This window comes from Poecilia reticulata, linkage group LG14, assembly GCF_000633615.1.
Source record: "Poecilia reticulata strain Guanapo linkage group LG14, Guppy_female_1.0+MT, whole genome shotgun sequence".
Classification (NCBI taxonomy): Eukaryota; Metazoa; Chordata; class Actinopteri; order Cyprinodontiformes; family Poeciliidae; genus Poecilia; species Poecilia reticulata.
This window is the reverse complement of record NC_024344.1, coordinates 17,823,872-17,847,021: the sequence shown is the minus strand read 5'-3', so window position 1 is coordinate 17,847,021 and position 23,150 is coordinate 17,823,872. Positions and strand designations below refer to the sequence as shown.

Sequence of the window (23,150 nt, the reverse complement as noted above, 5' to 3'; positions counted from 1 at the left end):
TATGTTTTTGTTTTTAAACTGTAAGAGTTTTTATTTTTTTTATTATGCTGTGTTTTAATGTACAGCACTTTGTATCAGCTGTGGTTGTTTTAAAGTGTTTTATAAATAAAGTTGGTATGGTATGGTATGGTATGGTATGGTATGGTATGGTATGGTATGGTATGGTATGGTATGGTAGTCAGGAGTCCGACTCCCGTCCTCCATTCGCTGGGCCCAGGCCTCTCTCCTCCCGCTTCGCTCTCTTTTGTAATCTGTAATCTCCCGTACAGTCAGATTGCTGTCCAATAAACTAGTGCCGAAAAAATCCCTGGCAGCTTTACGCTCTTATAAAAATATGGTTTGACTACATCTGGAAACTAAGTCCAAGCGTCATCCGGAGGGTGTGATAGAGGCGATCTCTCCCGCCGTCTGCATGTCGGTTCAGAGAGACGCTGCTGAGTCAGCAGAGCTTCCTGCTGCGCATCGGGCGGAAAAGCAGCGGGTGGTTTCGTTGAATTCAACTGTAACCAAACGGGATCCGTTCATAATACGTTTGGTTTGTGATGTTCCAAAAACACCATTGTGGTCAGTGTGATAATTTGACTCCTCTACCAGTAGCTATCCAGAGATCATCAGTATGGGCCGGTGTTTGGAAAAAAGGAAAAAAGTCAGACCCGAATTTGTGCAACGAACTTTTCTCTTCTGCTCACAAAGAATGATCTGTTTATTGCCCTTTTAATTCTGCATAATAGACTTAATAAAAGGGGAGTGGGGTGTCAATATTTGCCGTGAAAATAGCTGATAAAGCCTCCAAGTAGTTGTGAAGGGTTTTTGCGCTTACGTCACTATGACATCATCGCGACTAGTCGACATCGACTCGACTATTATCATGATGTAGTCGACCTTAAAAAATATGTAGTCGTTCAACCCCGAGGCGGTTGATAAATTAATTTAAACACCTGCTACTGATGAGCTGTCAAAGAGTTGGTGTGTGGGTCGCCTTATTCTTTTTTTAACTGAACTGAAACACACCGAATTCTGCAGCATATCTACGTGTTAAGTTTGTGAAAGTCAAGCTAGCATAGCGGACCTACTATCTCTGCAGTTTTATGCCCTACAGCAGGGACCTGCATGCGTGATACAACGTATCCGCACTGTAGGACAGAAAGCAAGAGGGGCTCACTGCAGCTCTGGGTGCTTGCATAACAGGGTTGCAGTGATGCTGCAGAGTGTTGTCACCATAAAAATCCCCCAAAATATAGAAAAAGTTGCAAGATTTGTCTTTTTTTCTTGTTTGTTTTTGTTTTAATCTCTAGAGGACAAATTGACAAATTTTATATGTAAGCAACAATGCTTCTTTTGTCCTGACCACAAGCCCTGCATACCTCACCAGCAGGGGGAAGCGGATTGATCCAAAATACTTATGATATTAATAACAAGCCTGCATCAATATCGGATCAATACTATAGTGATAAGATACGTATTTTAATTTCAGATTTCATCTTAAAATTGTATTTTATTTTTGTGTTTAAGTTTCTCAAATCTGCCTTAAAACAGAGTTTATTTTGATTTGCTCTCAAATAAAAGTTTTTGCACTTTATTTTTTGGAAAACCTGCACGTAAATCAATATGACATTAAAGTAATTTGTAGATGTCAATAACCTTTTTAAAAATCTGTCTTAGATTTTAGCAAGATATCTTGGAGGAAAAACAACGAAGACACCGAAAGGTCAGAAGTTTGGTGATATATCACACTTAAAAAAAAAATAAAATACTGGCCCCAAATTTACTTGGTATCGAGTTGCATTGCATTCTCCTAACCCTCAGCTCATTCCCATACTTCGCCACCCTCCTCTGTGTTTTGATTCCACCCTCTTTGCTGAAATTTTTCAAATGATGTCAGCCGTTGGGTTATGCTGTCACAGGTTAGTTACACTTTAAATACACTCATGAGTTTCTGGATGCTGTGCCTGTAGCAATTAAGCACAGCCTCAGTTGAGTTCAAGCAGTAAAACTGCTTGAAAACTTTTAAATTCTTTCATTCATCCTGTTGGAAAGGAGGGATAACTGACTTGTGACTGATTTACCTCATAGCAAGCTCTAGGCTGGAAGCGCTGGTTCAAAGAGCACGAAGATTGGTCCTTCTATGTGTTTTCTCCACAGAATAGGTGAGTCACACACACACACACACACACACGCACACACAAACACGCACACGCTAAGAAACAGAAATCCACTGTCGGCGCGTGTAAAGATGTGTAAAGCTGATTGAGGTCAATAAATTAGATGTAGTTTGATTTAATGCTGCAATTTGAATTATTGCTTAGACCAGGGGTGTTCAAAGTCGGTCCTCTAGGGCCGGCATCCTGCACATTTTAGTTCTCTCCCTGGTGGTAGTAACAACTTTTTGAGCAAGTCAATGTTCTCCTTAGGCCTTCTAATGAGCCATCATTGGATCCAGGCGTGTTAAACCAGGGAGAGAACTAAAACATGCAGGATGCCGGGCCTCGAGGACCCACTTTGGACACCCTTGGTTTAGACTATCAAATTCTTAACAACTAAATTGATATTTATATCTATCACAACCTGAAGAAAGGAAGAAAGTTACACGATTTGTATGTTCAGAAAAAATTATCATCTCCTTTAATATAATCATCTGTTTCGTCATCTCCAAATGCTTAATAACTGCATCTGTGTGCTCGCAGGTGGCGTATATTTTGCGACAAACTGGTGTCCCACAGGCATTTCAAAACGGGGATTCAGCTCGTCATCTTGCTGAACTGCATTACTATTGCTTTTGAGAGGCCTACCATCCCGCCTGATAGCAAGGTGAGAGACACTTCACACACAGAAGATCTCCCCCAGCCTGATTTTCACACACACATTCACAGACAAACACATCCCGATAACGGAAGGCGAGCTACACGCTCTGCAGCCTTGTCACACAGTGATGTGTGAGAGATGCACCAACACACCCAACCCACTGACAAGACATGTGTGCTGTAGAAGTTATATCATGTGAAGTGCACGTGTTTTTCAGGAACGATTTTACTTGGATAAAGCCAATGACGCCTTCTCCGCCATTTTTCTCCTGGAAATGCTACTGAAGGTCATTTTGGCTTTTTAGCAATTCTATGAGATTTTAAACAAATAATTTGTATTTCAAATGTATCAGATGTTTCTTTTCTCTTTTTTTTTTTAAATCAGATGATGGCAAAAGGACTGATCATTGGGAAAACCACCTATTGCCACAGTCCCTGGAACAACTTGGACGGCTTTCTGGTAGTCATGTCTGTAATAGACATCGCCATCCTACTGGGGACGGAGGAGGGATCCTCCAGACCTCTGGCCATCCTTAAAATACTGCGTCTGCTACGTGCGCTCCGTCCCCTCAGGTGCATCCTTCATCGTGATTTTGTTTATGAAAACCGGCGTTTTGATGTGTCTCCAGAAGCATTTGTCGACCGACCGACAGACGCTGATATGTTGTGTTTGTGCGATCTAGGATGATTGAACGGACCCCCCAACTGAGACTGGCCGTGGAGGCGCTGTTAGCTTCTGTTAAGCCCATGGGAAACATCATTATTGTTTGCGGCATTTTCTTTTTCTTTTACGGCATCCTGGGAGTGCAGGTTGGTTGGAGAGCACGCACAACAGTTTTAACTTTTATTAACACTTTCGAGGAAAGTTAACAAATCAAAGATGTACCAGAAACATTTTCAAATGGTCTATAAAAAGGCCCTCCCCCACAGTAACCACATAGACACCATAGAAGGAGATGTCCTATAGTCATCTACAAATGACTAGGAGTTTTTTTTTTTCGGTACACGTTTTGGCAAAATAAAAAGGAAAATATCTCCGTTGCAAGTGTCCACGACCTAGAGCAGGATGCCCATCTTTTAAAACTCTTAAAAATTATTTAATTTTTGTGTCTAATATTAAGGCCTTAAAATATCTTAATTTCATAAAATAATGTAATTAGCTTTAAATATGTTAATCGTAGGTCTTACATTTTGATGTGGCCCAACTATATACTCTCGTGGGACTTTTCTGTCAGGGAAAAATTTAACATTTCACTGGCCAGTTTGGACAGTTTTCAGGGGGTGCCACTGTGACTACCATGTATGATTTTCCTTTCACATCCATAACAATAGTGTTGGTCTATCACTATTATTCCTCAGTGAATACTTTACATTTTTTGTAGTAAAGTTACAGAACATCAAAAGGTTCAGTAATAGGCCACTGAGTACTTTCTTTTTTTTGTGTGTAAAAGCCTGCATGATTTGAGGTAGTAAACTAAAAACTGTATTTTTGTCTTTCACTCCAACTACAGCTGTTCAAGGGAAAGTTCTTTTACTGCCATGGTTCCAATGTATCGATGATTGTCAACAAGTCGGACTGTCTCTCGTCCAATTACGAATGGTTGCTTAAGGAGTACAACTTTGACAACCTGGTTTCGGTAGGAATTGTTTACCGTGTTGTTTTCTTTCCTTTAACTTTATTTAACAGCTGATCAACATGATTTGTTCAATAAGGGTTTCATTTTTAGACCAATAGTTGAAGCTACTTGTAATGCAACCTAAAGAAAAAAAAAGAAATTCCAGTTTGTCAAATCAGAACTATGAGCTCTACAATGCGGGTCAAACCTGATTCGGACCACAAACCTCGTGGTTGTTACTACCACCAGGGAGAGAACTAAAATGTGCAGGATGCAGGCCGTTGAGGACTGAACTTGGACACCTCCGCTTTAGAACAATGCTACCGCTACATTTCATTATGACAAAATAGTGTACGCATATAGATTTGAAAAAGTGTAGTTTTGATCTCATCTGAGCTTCCACGTGTTTGCTGAGCCTCCTACAAGACTCTTGGCAAACTGCACATTTGACTTCTGGTGGCATTCTTCCGAAGGTGTAGAGCACATCACCCCAGTTCTGAAGTCCTTATACCAGCTCAGAGAACAGACTTCTGTTTGTTCATAAACCACTGAATGACTTGGCACCAAAATACATTAAAGACCTGTTATTGCAGCCTTCTGGTTCAAATACACTCTGTATCCCCAGAATAAGAACCAAACATAGAGAAGCAGCATTCCGTTTTTATGCTCCTATAATCTGGAACAAACTTCCAGAAAACTGCAAAACGTCTGAAACAGTGAGGTCCTTTAAATCAAGGCTAAAAATTCACCTGTTTTGCTCTTGATTAGTAGTAAGTTAACATTGAAAAATTACATTTGCTTGATGATTTTTGATTATGGCCTTCGATGAAATATGTTTGTTGCTTAGCATTGTACATTTCTTTCAGGCTCTGATATCAGTGTTTGTCATGTACTCCAAGGACGGCTGGGTTGAACTGATGTATGATGGACTTGATGCTGTTGGAGTGGACCAGCAGGTATTTGGTTTCACTCCCGCATGCAACTAAAGCTTGACAGAATGGGAAAGAGAAAGATTTAATTGTGGAAGAAACACAGTTCCTGAAGATTTCCCAGGTTCTTTTGTAAAAGTGCCTGCTGGTAACTTTGCAAAGATTATTTTAGTTGCAAATAGGGACTTTTTAGATCTTGCTTAACCTATCTCCCTACTGTGTCTAAACAGAAAATAGTGTCAACCACAGCAACTATAGAAGTGGTTAAAATTTTTCTAGATGGGGACATAGTGATACAGATTGGTTGCTTCCATGTGGCTAAAAAAAATAACAGCAGAGACCAATGATTTGTGTACTACTAGAGCAGTCTTTCACATACTGTGGTTCTCAGAGCACTTTTGTTCCTTAGGCGCCCCCTACTGGTCTTGCCTGTAAACAACCGTTTATTTGCCGTTACGTGAGGTCAAAGTGCGACGCGTACAGCTAGCTTACCAAAGAATTGTGTTGCAGAATAATAAAAGATAAGTGGCTTAAAACTGGGTCACTCTAAAGAAAAACTGAAGATGCAGGTGGAAATAAAACAAGGACTACTTACACGTCATATCTGCTGAGAGCATTGATGCTGTTCACGAGCAATTCAGTTCCTTTGAACGGCTCTATGGCAAGAACCATAGACATAATATAAGGATAGACGCCTCATGGACCGCTCTCGCCTATTGTCGCTGACGAGATTTAGGGCGGCCATCTTGGAGCGGTAGACCACTCCACTCAGCGTTATGTGTTTAGCAGGCAAAATGACATAACGCATTTAATAGATCATAACACGCTTTTTTGTTACTGGAAACCATATTCAAACATATATCAAAGCTACATTTATAAACAATTGTATTATTCAAATATGTTTTTAATACATAGTTCATCATATTTAAATATGCTTAGTGGCTATAACAATAGAATAGGAATGGAATATTCTGATATTGATGTATGATGAGCATATTATGAAGCACACAGCCGGTCATAATTTATTAAATTATTTAGTAATATCAATACATATTTATATAACTATACAAACACAATTAAATAATGATTAACAATGGCAAAAATAATGATTAATACTGAATAATATATATTGGATACATGTTTATATGTATGTGTATACATACATATAAACAGCAGACGAGTTCTAGCTTCAGAGAGATTCAGCAGCTGAGATCGAGTCCAAAATCCAATGTGAGATTCATCCGTGCTGCAGTCAATCCGTCTCTCCTTATAGATATCTCCCTCTTCTTCCTCACATCGTGTCTTTATGAAACTTTCAAAACAAAAATGGAAGATTTGGGATGTATCTTACTAGTGAAAGATACATCTCAAATAGTCTTTACCACACAGGTGGTAAAGACTATTAATTACATATAAATAATAGTCTTTACCACCTGTGTAAACTTTGCTGGTGAATGTCCATCCATCCATTTTCTTGCACCCTTGTCCCTTAGTGGGGTCGGGAGGGTTGCTGGTGCCCATCTCCAGCTAACGTTTGGGCGAGAGGCAGGGTACACCCTGGACAGGTCGCCAGTCTGTCGCAGGGCGCTGGTGAATGTTATAACATAATATAAGTTTTATAATATGTGTTATATTGTTTCATTTCTAATATAGGCTCTTGTGTCAGATAATCTAAGTCCATGTTGGAGAATAATTTTTTTTTTTTTAGATTTACGGAATCTCAGTTGGCCTTCATAGCGGGGCTAAACCCAGTATTACACCAAGCACTGTAGCTAATATTAGCTGGTATTTCGCCAGTGGACATAAATACAGTAAAGTAATATTCTAATCACAATATATACACAATAATATGTCCATCTTACTTGTGAAATGTTGTCTGTGGAGCCCTCACATCAATGGTCCATCGATCAGAACAACAATATCCCTCAGTGCTGAGGCATCTTCTGCTGTTTTGATTGAGCAAAGTAGGAGGGAGTACCGCTCCAAGATGGCCGCCGTATTTCCTGCGCCGGAGCAGCCAATGCGGGGTCTACTGGTGTACGCAGTACACCAGTAGACTGTAGTACGGGGTCTACTTGCCATTATGTCTATGGCAAGAACGAGTCTCAGTGGGTGAGAACTGTTTTGTTTTTTACGATTTTGCTTGCTGCTCACATGTCAGCAGCTGTTATTTTTACTTAATTGAAAATGATTAATTAAAATGTTATTAAACTGAATTAATTAAATACAATTGACAGAAATCGGCGGGTAATTTTATGTTAAATGGTGCAGAAGAGGATTTGTTTTTGTTTCTAGCAAAGCAACTCAAGTCCATTTTTCTTTTATTCTAAATAAAAGAAGCAGAATAATAAAGGATGTGTGTATTAATAAATGTTATTAATACACACAACACTTGGTAGTAAGGAACAACTTGTTTTTTGAGTTCCATGTATTTGACATAAATGGAAAGCGTTGAATCCCGTACCTGTAAATAACTCAAAATGCCCTGAGTGGACATGTTTGTCGTAGCCTGTTACATTTACCAAACAGCATGGATGAACAAAGAAAACAACAACTTTAAGAGACTAAGATATTCTTTTCAGGTCGTAGATATTAAGACGTGTTATGAGGCTATTTCAGGTTAGGTGGTCTGTGAGGGTTTGTTAAATAGGTTAAGTCATCCTCAGCCTGAATAAGTTTGTTTTAGAGCAAAGCAATATTCCTACAATTTGTGGTGTTTTTGAGAGAGAAAATGTATTGCACCAACATCAAGCATGCAGGCACAGAGACTCCAGTGGAAGGAACATAGATGTTTTCTGTGTATGTTCTCAGCCTATTCCCAACTACAACCTGTGGATGCTTCTCTACTTCATCTCGTTCATCCTGATGAGCTTTATATTGCTCGACATGTTCATTGGGGTGATGGTGGAGACGTTCCACAAATGCCAACGGGAGCAGCGGATAGCTCATAAATCCAAGAAAAGGCCGCACTCTGGTAAGACTGGTTATGATCTGGCTTGTCTATAGTGAAAACAAGCATCTCTACAAGCTGAAAACAGCAGTGTAGGGCTCCAAAAAGTATTGAGTCAACTCGTGCTAAATACAAACGCCATTACTTGTAAGAATGTAAGCGAAAACCATGTATGATTTTCCTTCCACGTTGCAATTCTACTCCTTTGTTGATACAGAAATGCACTGGAGTTTGCAGCTGTAAAATTAGCCAATGTGTATACTTTTGTAAGGCACCACAGGTGTCGTGACGCACGTATCTTTTAAACGTATTCCAGTGGCCGAAGATGAGGGATTTTTCCTTCATTATTCCAAAACACGTCGAAAAATACATACCGTGTGTAGCAGTCCTGCTCTGGAATACTCCATTACGACCTGCGTCTTCCTCAGCATGTTTGTGATGGGAACAGAACACTTCCAGCAGCCTAAGGTAAACACCCTCACACAGGCTGAAACAGACCGAAAGATTAGCTCATTTCAGCTCTCGGGCAAGAGATTGAGCAAGTTGTATCTTTGTTCAGTATATATCAGTTCTTTTAGAGTGGGTCTTCTACATCTTAACCCTCTTGCTGATCATTGAAATCGTGATGAAGCTCATCGCATTTGGCATTGTGAGGTACCTGAAAGACAGGTAAGAGACCTTCTCTCTCGCTGCTTCTCTTTTCTGCTCCAGTTTTTCCCAAGCCCTGCAGGTACCTAATGTGTCTTATTGTACGCGTTTAGCTGGAACATGCTGGACATTTTTGTCGTCCTGATTTCTCTAGTCAGCGTTATTTTGGGCCAGTTGAAGTTCCAGGAGAAGATGCCAATCAATATGGGCATCTTCCGTGTGGTGAGAGTCCTCAGACTTGCACAAGGTACAAAACCAAACACAGAGGTGAAATGTGTTGTGTTTAGTATCGGACTGCGCCTCCTGACAGTTTCTGTTGTTTCTGTTTAGTTCTCAAGACCACAAAGATCAAAGTTTTGCTCAAAACCATCATCAGGACTCTGTCGCAGGTGAAACACACTGTGGTATCTTGGATTTGAACAAAAAAAAAATCCTTCTAATTTGAAATGTTCCAAAATAAATATTTTTTAATTCCCTACACAAAGTAGTTTCAAACCTTAATAATTTGATCCAAAACAAAATTTAAGACAGGGAAACAAAAAACAAAAGGCTTTCAGGAACGTTTCATAATTTGCTCACCTTTGAATATAACTCTTAACATAACTCTCAAAGGATGAAGATTTTTCTTTGCATGACAAAAACTGGATGCAGTTGTGATATTGGTGTCCACACATTCTTAAAAAGTCTTAAATTCACGTACATACAATGAAGGCCTTAAAATGTCTTAAATTCATAAAACAAAATGAAAATTGACCTTAAATACATTAATCACAACTCTTAAATTTTGTCATGACAAAATTATTTAATATCATGTGTAGTTTTAAGTAGGAGTGGGATTTAAAAGTTTTATCACAATGTTTTGTGGTACTATTGTGATAGTTCTTATTGTCACCTTTAGCATTATTTGTTACCGTTTCTTAGGTAATTGAATGGCAGCAATCATAATCTCACAAGCACAAATACTTCTTTTATGCCCATTTGCAAAACACATCTTTAGGACACCAGTGTGATTTGTATCCCTAAAATCCATATAGTAACTGCATATAAGTATATTTTAACATTTATTGATATTTAGTGATACACAGTTATTGAACAAACAGTGAAAATTGTAAATGTAACAGTCCCAACGATATGGACAACTCTAAGTGTTTTAAACATTCATTTGAATTAATTATGACAACAGTAAAGCTAAATCTTATGAAAAGAAATTCATTAAAATGAATGGTAAATGCCCGCCCCTGGTTTTAGGACTTATCTGTCAGGAAGAAGTTTAAGTCTCGCACAGACATTTTCGTTGAGCTACTGGTATCTACTAGCTGCTGATGTAGTTGAACATTTTTCAATTTTCTTGTGTCGGATAACATTGCCGCATGTTCAAGTCAAATTCAAACCAGTTACAGTAAAAGCCACAGACTTTGTCCAGTTTTCTGTATGGCCTGGGGAGTCTTACAAAGAGTGCAAAATTATGAGTAAAGCAGAGACAGATTTGGTTAAATCTACAATGGGTACGGAAAATATTCAGACCCCTTTACGTTTTTCACTGCTTCATTGCAGCCATTTGCTAAAATCAAAAAAGTTCATACTAATTCTCACTAATGTACACTCGGCATCCCATCTTGACAAAAAAAAAGCAATGTAGAAAGTTTTACAAATTAATCAAAATAGAAAAACTGAAATATCACACATGGTCTATTTGATATTTACCATGTGTGGTAAATGATGAATAGAGCAAATCATGAATAAAATTCCACTGAAATACTGTCTTTGCTATTAAAGGCACCAAACACTGTGTTTTAAATTTCCTGCTTCTGCACTGTGCAAATTTCATGACCTGCACATTTAACCTGCTCTTTGTTTTCAGGTCGGAAATATCGGTCTCTTGTTCCTGTTTTTCTTCTTCATCTATGCTGCGCTTGGAGTAGAGCTCTTTGGCAGCATCGGTTAGTCCCTCTACCAACCCACTAAACACAAAAAATGGGCTGCCCAGGAGGTTGGTAATCGGTGTACGGTTCATTCTTTGGTTTTTCTGTTTCTCAGCAAAATAGCAAAACAAAAAATTATTAGATAACGTATATATACATGGTTGTTTTTTAACATAAAGCGATACCAGAAATGACGGAAGTCGCCAAAGAAGATGAGTGTACAGGAGATTATGCTTTCTAATCTTAACTGCTTTCTTGTAATATTAAATCAGTTTTGCTTAAGGTAGTATGATGAGATGCTGATGAAGTGCGTCGACTCCCTCCATCTGTGACCAAGGAAGACCAGAATCGACCCCTTAGCCTCCCCAAAATTTCACCCCAGGCAAGAAGCAACATCAATGGTTTGCTTTTCCTGTGTGTTATTGACCCAGAAATGTTAAAGCAGATCAGTGACTGAGGCCCATTGGAGGCAGTTCATAGTGCATGATGGTGGCCAATCTGAAAGCCTTCATTGGCCTTTTATATTTGAAGAATATTTCCAAACAGAATATCTGTTTGGAAATATTGGACTTCCAGTTTTTCGTAGGAATGATGTCCAGAAATTAATGCAAATAAATCCTGATACTTCCCTGTTTTGATAATAATTGCAGAAGACATTTTGTGAACACATTGTGGACAACTGTACATCACTCATTGACCCTGTGCAGCTTCGTCACCTAGCCAGGTTCAGACACCATGATGGACCTCGGACGTGAAGGGCGGGAGTATTCAATGGAGCGACTGAGATCGTTTTTCCCAAGTTGTTGTGGCTTGTGCTACTAAAACTAATTTGTCAGTGGAAGCAGCGCACCTAAGTTGCTGACTTTATTTGCCATCATCTGATTTAGGTTATTGATATGTACAATTTAATGTCCACCAACAGTTACTTGCTAAGCTCAAGATGAACAACTTGTATGACACCAAGCAGATACAGTGACAGTGTGAGCTGCTCACGGCAGATTTTGCTCACCATGGTGTGATAGGATAGGAGATCTAATTGATTCACAGGCTGTTCCAAATTGATATGTAATTGGAAAAATGAACCACAAGGCATCGATGAGTCAATATTTTTAACTATACCGATTGCCGAGGAGGAACTCTGCAAGGTAGGCACAGTTTGCTTCATGCTAGCAAGTGCTAGCTACAACACTGTTTGAAGCCAGAAAAAAGAAAAGCCTGCCTTTCAACCAATGCTGCCCTCTTTCCCCGTACTGTGAGTCGTCTTCGTTTAAGTTTCTGTGCTTTTCTGTGCTTCTGTATCGACGAATATTGAAACAAAGTTCCCGGGATGTCCTCTCCTTCCAATGTTTGCAACTTATTCAGATGGCGCCGTTCTGTTTGTGATTTGTTTTGTTTGTCCGCAGGAAGCACCAGGTTCAGAAAAGCGGCAGTAAAAAATAAAACGGCTGTTATTTGCAGCAGATGTCGCAAAGCTGTGAGGGTGTAGAAATGACCAAAGCTGTTTCTAGAGCCAAGTAAAAACTGGAATCCTCCTGTAGCTATGTGCACTTATTTAAATTTCAAATTTGGTTGGACCATTAAAATATGTATTTTTTCTCTCGTTTTTTAGTTTTGGAATTGTTTTCTCATTTAAGACAAAAGAAACAAAAAAAGAACACGCACATTTTTGTTTTGTTTTGAAACGGAAGAACCAAAGAATGAACCATGCGCAGATTGTTGGAATTGTAAAATTCATGTCATTTGTTCAGTTTATATCACTTCAGTTCATTTATATTGCACAAATTCACAACAGATATCACCTCTTTGCACTTTACAAGACAAACACATCCAGTTTCTATACAGAAACATGTAGTCCGTTTCACAAGCCACTCGTACAGGCAGATTTAATTACATACAGTCCAACTCCATCCTAGTTATAAGTCAAGTTTAGTTTTATTGCTGTACTTGACGAAAGGCATTTAGTAGCTAAACTACAGGGATAGCTCAGGGTAGGCTAAGCCACTCTAACTTTAAATTGTATTAAAAAGGAAAGTTTTAGGCCTAGTCTTATAAGTAGACAGGGTGTCTGCCCCATGAACTAAAACTGATGACTCTGGACTCTACTAAATGACTCTGATGCTCCTCTCAATCTGACTGAAACTCTTCAAACTGATCATTACTGTGTAAACGCTCACAATAGATTAGACAGGAATTTTTTTGAGGAATTTTGTTTGTCTCTGTGTTGATCAGAATGCTCCATAGACTTCCCTTGCCTTGGCCTGCACCGCCTCAGCGACTTCAACAACTTCATGGTGGCCTTACTGACGCTGTACAAAGTCAGCACAGGAGATAACTGGAGCGGCATCCTGAAGGTACACATGAACACCGTGACTTATTCAATAATAACATGAGAAAACTGGCTTCTCACGGTGAGAAAGAGCCTTTCTCCAGATAACGATCGAGGAAATCTATCAATACATTTCAACTAGAACGAGATCAGCAGCACATGAGTAATGTTTGACGCAGGCAGCTAGTCAGTATTCTCCATTCCCTTTTGTCGCATATTTGAGACATTGTTAAACTATATTTATGGACATTTATGTTGAAAACAAGAGCCTATAAAGTCTTACTTTCTTTTTTTTTTTTTTTTGGACAGTCAAGTTATTTTGGCCTTCCTATTTATATGATTTGATGTTCAAATTTTTTAAAAATATATTCAAAAATACTTTATTGATCCCAAAGGAAAATTAAATGTAGTTGTACCTCGTATTAGAGTGATTGTAGATGGCGATGGGAACAATAGTTTGCATTCTAAATTGTGTTCTCCGTGTTGATTTGTGATTTTGGCACTAAAGCAAAGCAACATCGATGAATAGTGGCAAACGCCCATCAACTGTCTAAGAGTTTACCTGTCTGCACAACTGCCAAATGGACACACAGTGGGAGTAGAACATTCCCACTATTGAATTATTAATTTGTGTAATGTTTCTGTATTTATTGAATTTTGCTATTTATAACCCTAGAAAAAACCAAGTAAAGTCGCCATGTCTGCCTTGCAGGACACGATGCCAGGGTGCTTGCCTAATGACGACAACTGTAACCCCTACCTGAACTATGCTTCTCCCATCTTCTTCACCTCCTTCGTCATCACRGTCCAGTTTGTTCTCGTGAACTTGGTGGTGGCAGTAATCATGCAGGCGCTGGATGACAGCAGGAAGGTAAAGTTGCCAATTGTGAACAAACATAAACTGTAAGTAATCTGACGGTATGCTTAGACCCTTTGTCCATTTAGTAGACCCACGTGTGCCTTACCCTCTCATGCATGAACATAGGTACACTGCAAGAAAACACAAAATCCTATTAAGTATTTTTGATCTAGTTTCTGTTGCAAATATCTCATCACTTGAAATAAGGCAAAACTTTATATTTCATTAATACTCATCAAAAAGAACTGGGTCAACTAGCAGATTATTTCACTTATAACGTGGGAATAACTTGTTATAAGTGAGGTTTAATAACCTATCCTAGGTTATTAAATCTTAATAATTCTGGATTATTAAGGCTTAATAAGATGTCGGCCCACAGCTTCAACTGTACTGGGGATTCTTTCTGGAATGTTTAAGAATGTATTTATGGGAATTTTTAACTATTCTTCCATAAGGTCAGACACTGATGTTGGAAAAGAAGCCCAGGCTTGTAATCTTCAATGTAAATCATCCTAAAGATATTCTGTAGGTTGAGGTCAGGACTCTGTGCGGGCCAATCAAGTTGCTCCACAGCAAACCCACTCATGCATGTCTTGATGGATCTGTCTGTGCACTAGTGTATCTCCATGTCAGAACAGTAACGGGGCAAACCAAACTGTTCCTACAGATTCGAGAGCATAAATTGTCCTAAGTGTCTCTATATTCTAAAACATTAATAGTTTGTTTCACTAGAACCAAGTGACTGAATCTGACTCCTAAGCTGCGTATACACTGCAGCCTGAAGAAGAAGATTTTAAATTTTTTATTTTGACGTAATGTGACCTGTACCTGATCTTTTCATGACAGACTGAACAACACAGGTCAGAGTCTTTTTGAATGCCATTCAAATGCGACCTAACGTCCAGGTCTCATTCATCCGACCTGAACGTCACTGATTCTCAACAAATGTCACTATTCTGCGTCCTGGTACGCGCAAGCAGGAAGAAAAACAACAACCATGACGGACTATAACGAGGATTAAGTTAATATATCGGGTCTGGTCAGACAACAACTTCAAAATCGTAAGCTACGCTCCACAGTTAGCAGCCATGTTTACTTCCGAGCACTTCTTCTTCTTCTTTATGGCTGTTGGCAAAACACTGAGCTCGTTCTCTATGTGTGATGTTATTGCGCCCTCTACTGCGCATGCGGGACAGTTTCAGGTAATTTGTAGTTCAGACTGGAGAAAACATGTTGCATAAATTTGGAAAAGTGAACGACCACGCCAAAAAGACAAAAAAAAAACAGATTTGGGTCACTTCAGGCTGCAGCCCTAAAACCAGTCAGTCCACTCTGTAATTTTACATGAAACGCTGTAAAATTACAGCGTTTCTAACAGGAGATAGAATTTACAACAGAACTTCCATTTTGTTGTAATTAAAATATATAAATATATGTTTGATTTCCAACTTTGAATTTTAAACATGGAAACGCTTACCTACTTGATGTTTCTTTCTGTAAAAGGAAGGAAATGGGGAAACACGGATGAGAAATATTGTACTTCTCAACGAACCTTCGGTGCCCGATGAAATCTTCGGGGAGGAAAGCAACTAAACTCAGAGAAACCGCCATATTTTCTTTGTATTGTTTCAGCAACTGTTTTAATGTTAAAACACAGTTTTAAGGATGTTCTTGCCTTGTTTCTGTATGAACTATACAATGTTTATACTTTGTATGTCAGTTTTTACTCAAGTGTACATAGAGATGTCAAATGTACTGAAGAATTGTACAAACGCATGTTAAATTATTGAATAAATGTATTTGCCTAATTTTGAAACAATAATCTACATATTTTTTATTTACATGCATTTTTCATATGTATTCATTAAATTGTGTACTGTTTTATTCATAAATGGAGTTTAATTATTTATTTAGATTTTTTATGTGATATTGTATAAAATAAGCTGAGGTGGTTAAGTGAAAAGTCAGCAGAATGTGCCGTTTTTTTTTTTTATCCGATTATTCGTCAGAACAGCTAATAGAATAATCATTTACTAAAATAATCGCTACATCTTTTACCCTATGTGTGAAAATAGAGTCAAATAATGCTTACTTTGTGCTTAAATTAGGACCATTTTAAATTGAGACAAGCATCGAAAGAGTGATGATCAAAACTGGAAGGATTATTTAATATTTAGATTATTTTAAACGGCTTTGGGAGCCTCTGTGGTAAAGTTAAGCACATGAAGCAAATTACTTGAATCAGGGCGACGGCATGAGGAAAGGCAGCGCCTGCACATGGCAGACCTGCTTCAACTCACCCTGGATTTAAATCATTAGTTATGTTCTAACAGATTTGGAAATGGAAAGATTTGATATCTAGCTTCGGAATACAGAGAAACTCAGATAATACAAACAAACAATAAAAACTGAAAGAGGGAGCTTTTAAAATATAACAAAGGAATAACTGTGAAGGAACAACTTGGCACGTATTTGAACTTCTGTCCTTTACTTACTTCAGCGCAGCTCATAGTTTTTAACAAGTTCTGTAGCTTTGTGTACTTCTAAATCGGCTCCTTAGTTGCACCTTTTCGGGCCTGCTACTACCTCTAGTGGCGTGGGGGTGGTAGCACAACTAATATAATTACGTCACTAAATGAGAATATCACAAAGTCTTTATTATTAATTCTGGCATTACTGCGTCCCCTCTAGTTCAGCGCCCCTATGTGTTGCATATAGTGCATATCCGGTTTTTGCGCCACTGGATCTGGCAGTACAGATCGATAGCCGCTGTACGTAAACGAGTCCTTAATAGCAGATTTATTAAGTACGGTTTTCCTTGTGGAAAACCGAGAGTGCGGGAGATATCAGCGGCTTATAGCCCGGTGTGTCTTATATATGTACGTTTCCAGTTTTAAAAAAATAAAATAAAATTGTGGGTGCGGCTTATAGTGAGGTGCGCTCTGTAGTCCAGAAAATACGTATCCCAATGTTAAAAGGTTGACATCACACAGGCGTGTCATATAAAGTCGGGGGTATGTAGAACTGCATTACTCAACAGCACTTTTTGAAGGTTTTGTTTTGGAGCGTTTCTGGTTGAAATGAGGTTTTAAAAAAAACCTTGTTTCAAAAACCCCTGTAAGCAAGTCCAACTTAGAAGCAGATATCATAACCTGGAGGTGACCTTTCTACTTTTTGATGTGAAAGTAAAGCACCGAGCAGGAAGTGTGATGGTTTCCAGGAGGATCTGGCCTGCTCACTGTTGTGCCCACCATAACGCATACGGGGCCCCAACAACTTCCTCGGTAAGAAGCACTTTTCATTTTTTGTTTATTCTTATTATTGTAACACTGCATGGTTAATTTTTGGTGTTTTTCCAGAGATATTTGCAAAACAGACGTGAACATGAATATTTAAACATACAGGAATATTTAAGTTCAGTTCAGTGTCTGTATTGTCCCCTAAAGGGGTGATTTGTTTTTCAGCCAGGCATTTCAAACATGCAAAAACAACATGAAAAATGTAGACAATGTTAAAAACGTACAAAGCACACAAGCTTCGTATGTTTTGTACAAACCTGGTGTATCGTAATTTATTACGACACTGCAGATTTTATAAGTCATGAAATATAATGTTTAAAATCTGTCATGATGCATTTTGTAAAAAAAATCTAATCAGAAAAACCAAACAGAATTAATACAAACTAAACGTGCACCGACTGCGGTTTTCTGTCCGATTGCTAATCTTTAAACAGCCTGTTTTTTTTTTTGTTTTTTTTTCCCATCTGAAATGTTGCTAAATTTAGGTGGAGCTGTCAGTCAAACCTCTCATGACAGCAAAAGAGAACAGTGGCTAATTTTTAGACCTTTGCCGAGACAGGTTTGGTGGATAAGATCAGCTTCAGGGGTAAGTACTACGCGATCACCTAACCCACAAAATTAAGAACATCAGATAAATGTTGGGCAACTGTCAGTTTACACAGGATAGTTTAACACTGGATGAACTTACAAATTGATCTCTGACACGTCACACAGTCAACTGCATTTCAAGTTTGATGTATCAAGAGTTTTTTTGGGGGTGTGGTATGAATACCTTAGTAAAAATAAGCTCATTATCTCCTGGTGTTAAATTTTAAATATCCGTTTTGAAGCTTTAATCTCCAACATAGCCGACATTTACAAATTTCCGAAAGCAAAATGTGTTCTCTGAAGCTCCAGAGTAAAAAAAACCAGGAAGCTCCTTCTCGGAACAAAGCTGGGAGCAAACGGCCTGTCTGCACTCTTTTAACGATGCAGCGAACATGGAAACTACAGGGAGCCTCTTAAGGTGGAGGAGAGCGCCACAGATAAATAATGTAAAGCCTCACAAAGTGAGACATGGCTCCTGCCAAATCAACATGACTTTATTCAATAGCTGGCTGTGTCAACATCTTCGCCCTTCCATATAACGTCTCCCTCTGCAACGCCTTCTCTCTTTCGCAGCACGGCAGAGACAGAGAGAGGCTGAGATTAAAGGGCCCTGAGGAGAGAGGAAGGCTGCGTTAATGAGCAGAGAGACGACGGGTAAGCCTTGGTAGCAAACATCTTACCCCCGTGCTTCTCTGCCTGCCACGCTGCATGGAAACATTTAGGAGCGTCAATAAATCATTCAGCAATCATTTTGAGAGGAGTTGGGGTGGGGGAAACGAAGGAGCAACTGTAAACGCAAAAGCTCTTCACAAGCCTCCGCAACACGTTATCATAGAAATATACAAATAGACGTGTTTATTTTGTTGGCCATTTCAGAACCAGCCAGTGAAAAGCTCAAAATCTGTTGTGAGAAAACGAAACATGAAAATAAATTAAAAATAAACAAAAAGATTTCGAGATTTAGTGCCGTCCTGTTAGACGCGTAATTCTGGCTGATGTTTCTAAAGATTTCCAGGGTTTAGAGAAAAAAAAGGTGAAATTTAAACGTAATCTGCATATTTAGTTACATATGAAGCCCCCAGAGCCTAAGAAAAGGAAAAAACAAATTATTTTAATTTATTTTTTAGTTATTTGTATTTTTTCTTGTTGAGGAGAAACTAAACACATGTTCCTAATCATCCTCAATTTCACATGTTTTGTGTACTGCAGTTTTTCCTTCCACCCAACTTTCCAAAACCCTGTCCTTTTGTACCTTTCCTTTAATTCTACAACTGAGGCAATAACATGGTCATATTGCCATATTTATAGATTTTTTTTTATTGTATTCTTGTGTTGTGGCAAGTTTATTAAAAAAAGCATTTTGTTATTCAGCGGAAATCACAATCCTCAAAATGAATAGCAATGAAAGCTTGCCACTAAATTGAACTTTGCACCTCTACAATGCGGAGACCGTCAAGTTTTTACTTTTCATGCTTGAGATGTTAATTGTTTATTTATTGTTAAAATAACATTCAAGAAGGGGGAAGAAAAAAAGTGTGGCGAGAAACAGATCTGTCTGGAGGATGACGCCCCATATTTCCAATTTAATTCAATTACCTCAAAGCGGCACCGAAACCCAGGATGTGAGAACTGGCTTCATGGCTGGACTTTCAGCAATTAGTGTTTAATAATGAGAGCTATTTGCACTAAGGACAGTAAGTGTCTCTGAAGTCCTGAGGGGGAGCCCTGGGCTCTTTGCTCTTCTGACAAGTTAATAGTCATGATCACATCGTGTTAGGCTGGCAATTAAAATACGGTTGAACAGAAGCTATTAAAAGGCAAACATCACCACCATGTGGCCAGGAGCTCAATAAACTGATCCAGAAGACAAAAAAAAAAAAGAAGTAGAGTGGTTTTTATATCCATGTTTTATCTATACACTGATCATAAGTGACAGGGAGGAATGTCTGTTAAAATCAGCCGCTTGTCTCAATTCGATTCTGACACATTGTAAAGCACAGCTTTATCACGCTGAAGGTGTTGAAGGTGAGGTCAATATGACTTTAAAAACCACGAGACCCTTCAAACCCCCCCCCCACACACACACCCACACACACGGACACACACGCCCACACACACACACACACACACACACACACACACACACACACACACGACGTCTCCGACTATAATTCAGATCTGCCGACTTCCAATCGACAAGAAACCAGACGCAGCTCAACGACGGCCTGAAAGCGTTGAACAGCTGATGGAGATCCGCTAAGAGGCGGTTTCATCGATGAGTCATTTTGGGTCAGAGGGGCGCTCATCCGCAGCCTTGAGCCGAATGGGTTTAACAGCACATCATTTCCTGGGATGTGAGAGATGAAGTCAAACATTGATTTCTTTCTCCCTCCCTTCTCTTCCTCTTTCTTCTCGCCTCTCGTCTTTATCTGTCTTTAAGCTTGAAACCGGAGCAGAGGACGGCTGCTCGTGGTCTAAGACGCACTTCTAATTTATCCCAACGCCACATCCTGCACATTAACCAACTCATTAGTCAACAGCCATGAAAATTCCCAGCCCTTTGCTACGTTACACGGATCACTGGGGGCTTAATCGAGTGTTGAGGAGGAACTTTGAAATGGAATTTTATTCTTTATTCAGCTAATGTAAAAAAAAAACAAAAAAACAATCCCACTATTGTGGCGTTTCCATTAAATAAGGAATTAAATGAGTGTGAATAAGCTGGTTCACGTAATGTGAATGATGATGGCAGTGACGGATTTAGTGACAAAATCATTTTTGCAAAAAACCTGAATTTATTTGCTGTTTATGGTTAATGAGCTACTGAGACAAAATGATGCATCCAACGCTTTTCGTTCCACCAAATTCTCTTGGCTGGACAGTTTGACAGAGGAAAGCCCACAGTGCAGAGGAGTTTTATTCTGTTCCTACCTGCATTTTTTTATGATGATGATGATGATGATGATGATGATGATGATTGATGATGATGATGATGATGATGATGATGATGATGATGATGATGCAGAAAACTAAGGCAACTGCAAACCAGTCTAAGCCAGAGAAGTGTAAAAGTCTCCCACCAGTGCAGGTTACTGTGACCTGAAGTTATCAGGAAGAGGCTGAATCAAAACACCACTTTGGGTACTTGGATTTAGAGTTTGTGAAGGAAAATAGAATCAGTAACATGTACAAAAAAAAAAGTGAAGAAATGAGAAGCTATGTGAAATAACTTCACACATCTTTGAGGACAAAACCCAGACTTACTGATCGGGCAAATCTGACATTCTGTAATTAGATATTTTAATTCAGTAAAGATGGCTCTGCCCCAACGCTGCAACAGTGCCAATAGTTGAGTTTGTTTTGTTTTTTAAGCAGCATCTGACAGTTCAAATTTTCCACCTCATAATTATGTGCCGCTTTGAAATGTTTCTATTAAATCCCAATAAAACGTATCGAAGTTGTAAGCTCACAAAATGGGAACAAATTTAAGGTTTTTTTTTTTAATCATTTGAATGAATTCAATGAGATTCGAGTGAAGTCTGACAGGTTTTGTGATCTACAGGCAAAAATACATTCAGTTGTTTACAAGAAGGTTTCAACTCCATATATTTATTCTTAATCGGTGGTTAAAATGTTCAGTTAATTACAGGGTCTGTACTTGATTACTTGAAAACTGCATATCAGCAAATTGAGCAACATTTTTAATTCAAACTCCCTGTTTTGTTGCTAAATTATTGAACAAATGGGCATATAACCTCAACAACAAAGACTTTGTTTTGTTTTTAGCCTGATATTAAGATTATTCAACCGTCAGATCGAAGTGCTATTATACCCTTTCAGCTTTCAGGAACTGTCGATTATTCATGGACCGTATTCAGAAATGTGGACTGTGGACGCTGAGATTAGCATCGGGGGGCTAATCATGCTGCAACATATTTAGCATGGAGATGGTATTTTAGGCCTGTACAGGTTTGGTGATAGGCTAACTACTCTTGGCACATTTTAAACACAACTTTCCACTGTCCAATCAGATTATTTTTTGAAGCTAATTGATCCTCTTCGAGCCAAGAGAAGCAGCCTTGTTATCATAGACATAATATAAGGATAGACGCCTCATGGACCGCTCTCGCCTATTGTCACTGACGAGATTTAGGGCGGCCATCTTGGACCACTCCACTCAGCGTTATGTGTTTAGCAGGCAAAATGACATAACGCATTTAATAGATCATAACACGCTTTTTTGTTACTGGAAACCATATTCAAACATCTATCAAAGCTACATTTATAAACAATTGTATTTTTAAATATGTTTTTAATACATAGTTCAGCATATTTAAATATGCTTAGTGGCTATAACAATAGAATAGGAATGGAATATTCTGATATTGATGTATGATGAGCATATTACAAAGCACACAGCCAGTCATAATTTATTTAATAATTTATTTAGTAAGATCAATACATATTTATATAACTATACAAACACAACTAAAAAATGATTAATACTGAATAATATATATTGGATACATGTTTATATATATGTATATATATATATATATATACATACATACATACATACATACATACATACATATAGACGAGGTTCACCCTGGACAGGTCACCAGTCTGTCGCAGGGCAACACAGAGACAGACAGGAAAAACAACCATGCACACACACAGTCACACACACTCACACCTAGGGACAATTTGGAGAGGCCAATCAACCTCACAGTCATGTTTTTGGATTGTGGGAGGAAACCGGAGTACCCGGAGAAAACCCACACATGCACAGAGAGAACATGCAAACTCCATGCAAAAAGACCGGGCCGGGAATCAAACCCAGAGCCTTCTTGCTGCAAGGCAACAGCTCTACCAACTGTGCCACTGTGCCCCAATTTTATGTTTCCTTCATCTGTACTTACAAGAAAAGGTTGTTTGAAATCGTCCACGTTGTCTAATGAACGTATAGAAATACGAGTTCCGCTTTACCATTCCGATATGTCGTCATCATGCTCAGCCGTGTCCTCTCAAACCAGGCGCTAAATAAATAGAAAAGTGCATTTGTCTCTGTTCATCAAAGAGGTGCCAACACTACACCCGCCCAGAGACACGTCGAAATTGAAGCACCCACAGCGGATCTCTGTGACGCGAGAGAGCGGGGCTTTCAGGTGAAGACAGCTGTCACCCTGATCTACAGCCCCCAGCAGGCTCA

At 38.9% G+C, this 23,150-nt stretch overlaps 1 protein-coding gene across 5 annotated transcripts in view; it reads left to right on the top strand.

The window, feature by feature from the left end:
• LOC103476104 (voltage-dependent T-type calcium channel subunit alpha-1H-like) overlaps positions 1-15,873 on the top strand; it is a 41,131-nt gene extending 25,258 nt beyond the window's left edge. For all 5 annotated transcript variants that reach the window (XM_008428200.2, XM_008428202.2, XM_008428201.2 and 2 more), the window contains 16 exons: positions 2,074-2,147; positions 2,685-2,808; positions 3,020-3,088; positions 3,187-3,374; positions 3,485-3,611; positions 4,313-4,438; positions 5,284-5,373; positions 8,158-8,320; positions 8,613-8,764; positions 8,856-8,965; positions 9,058-9,191; positions 9,275-9,333; positions 10,806-10,884; positions 13,096-13,217; positions 13,905-14,063; positions 15,555-15,873. In XM_008428200.2, coding sequence (XP_008426422.1) covers positions 2,074-2,147; positions 2,685-2,808; positions 3,020-3,088; positions 3,187-3,374; positions 3,485-3,611; positions 4,313-4,438; positions 5,284-5,373; positions 8,158-8,320; positions 8,613-8,764; positions 8,856-8,965; positions 9,058-9,191; positions 9,275-9,333; positions 10,806-10,884; positions 13,096-13,217; positions 13,905-14,063; positions 15,555-15,644 — 1,866 coding nt within the window. In that variant the 3' untranslated portion in view covers positions 15,645-15,873. The remainder of the gene's footprint in view (positions 1-2,073; positions 2,148-2,684; positions 2,809-3,019; positions 3,089-3,186; positions 3,375-3,484; positions 3,612-4,312; positions 4,439-5,283; positions 5,374-8,157; positions 8,321-8,612; positions 8,765-8,855; positions 8,966-9,057; positions 9,192-9,274; positions 9,334-10,805; positions 10,885-13,095; positions 13,218-13,904; positions 14,064-15,554) is intronic.
• Positions 15,874-23,150: the final 7,277 nt, after the last annotated feature.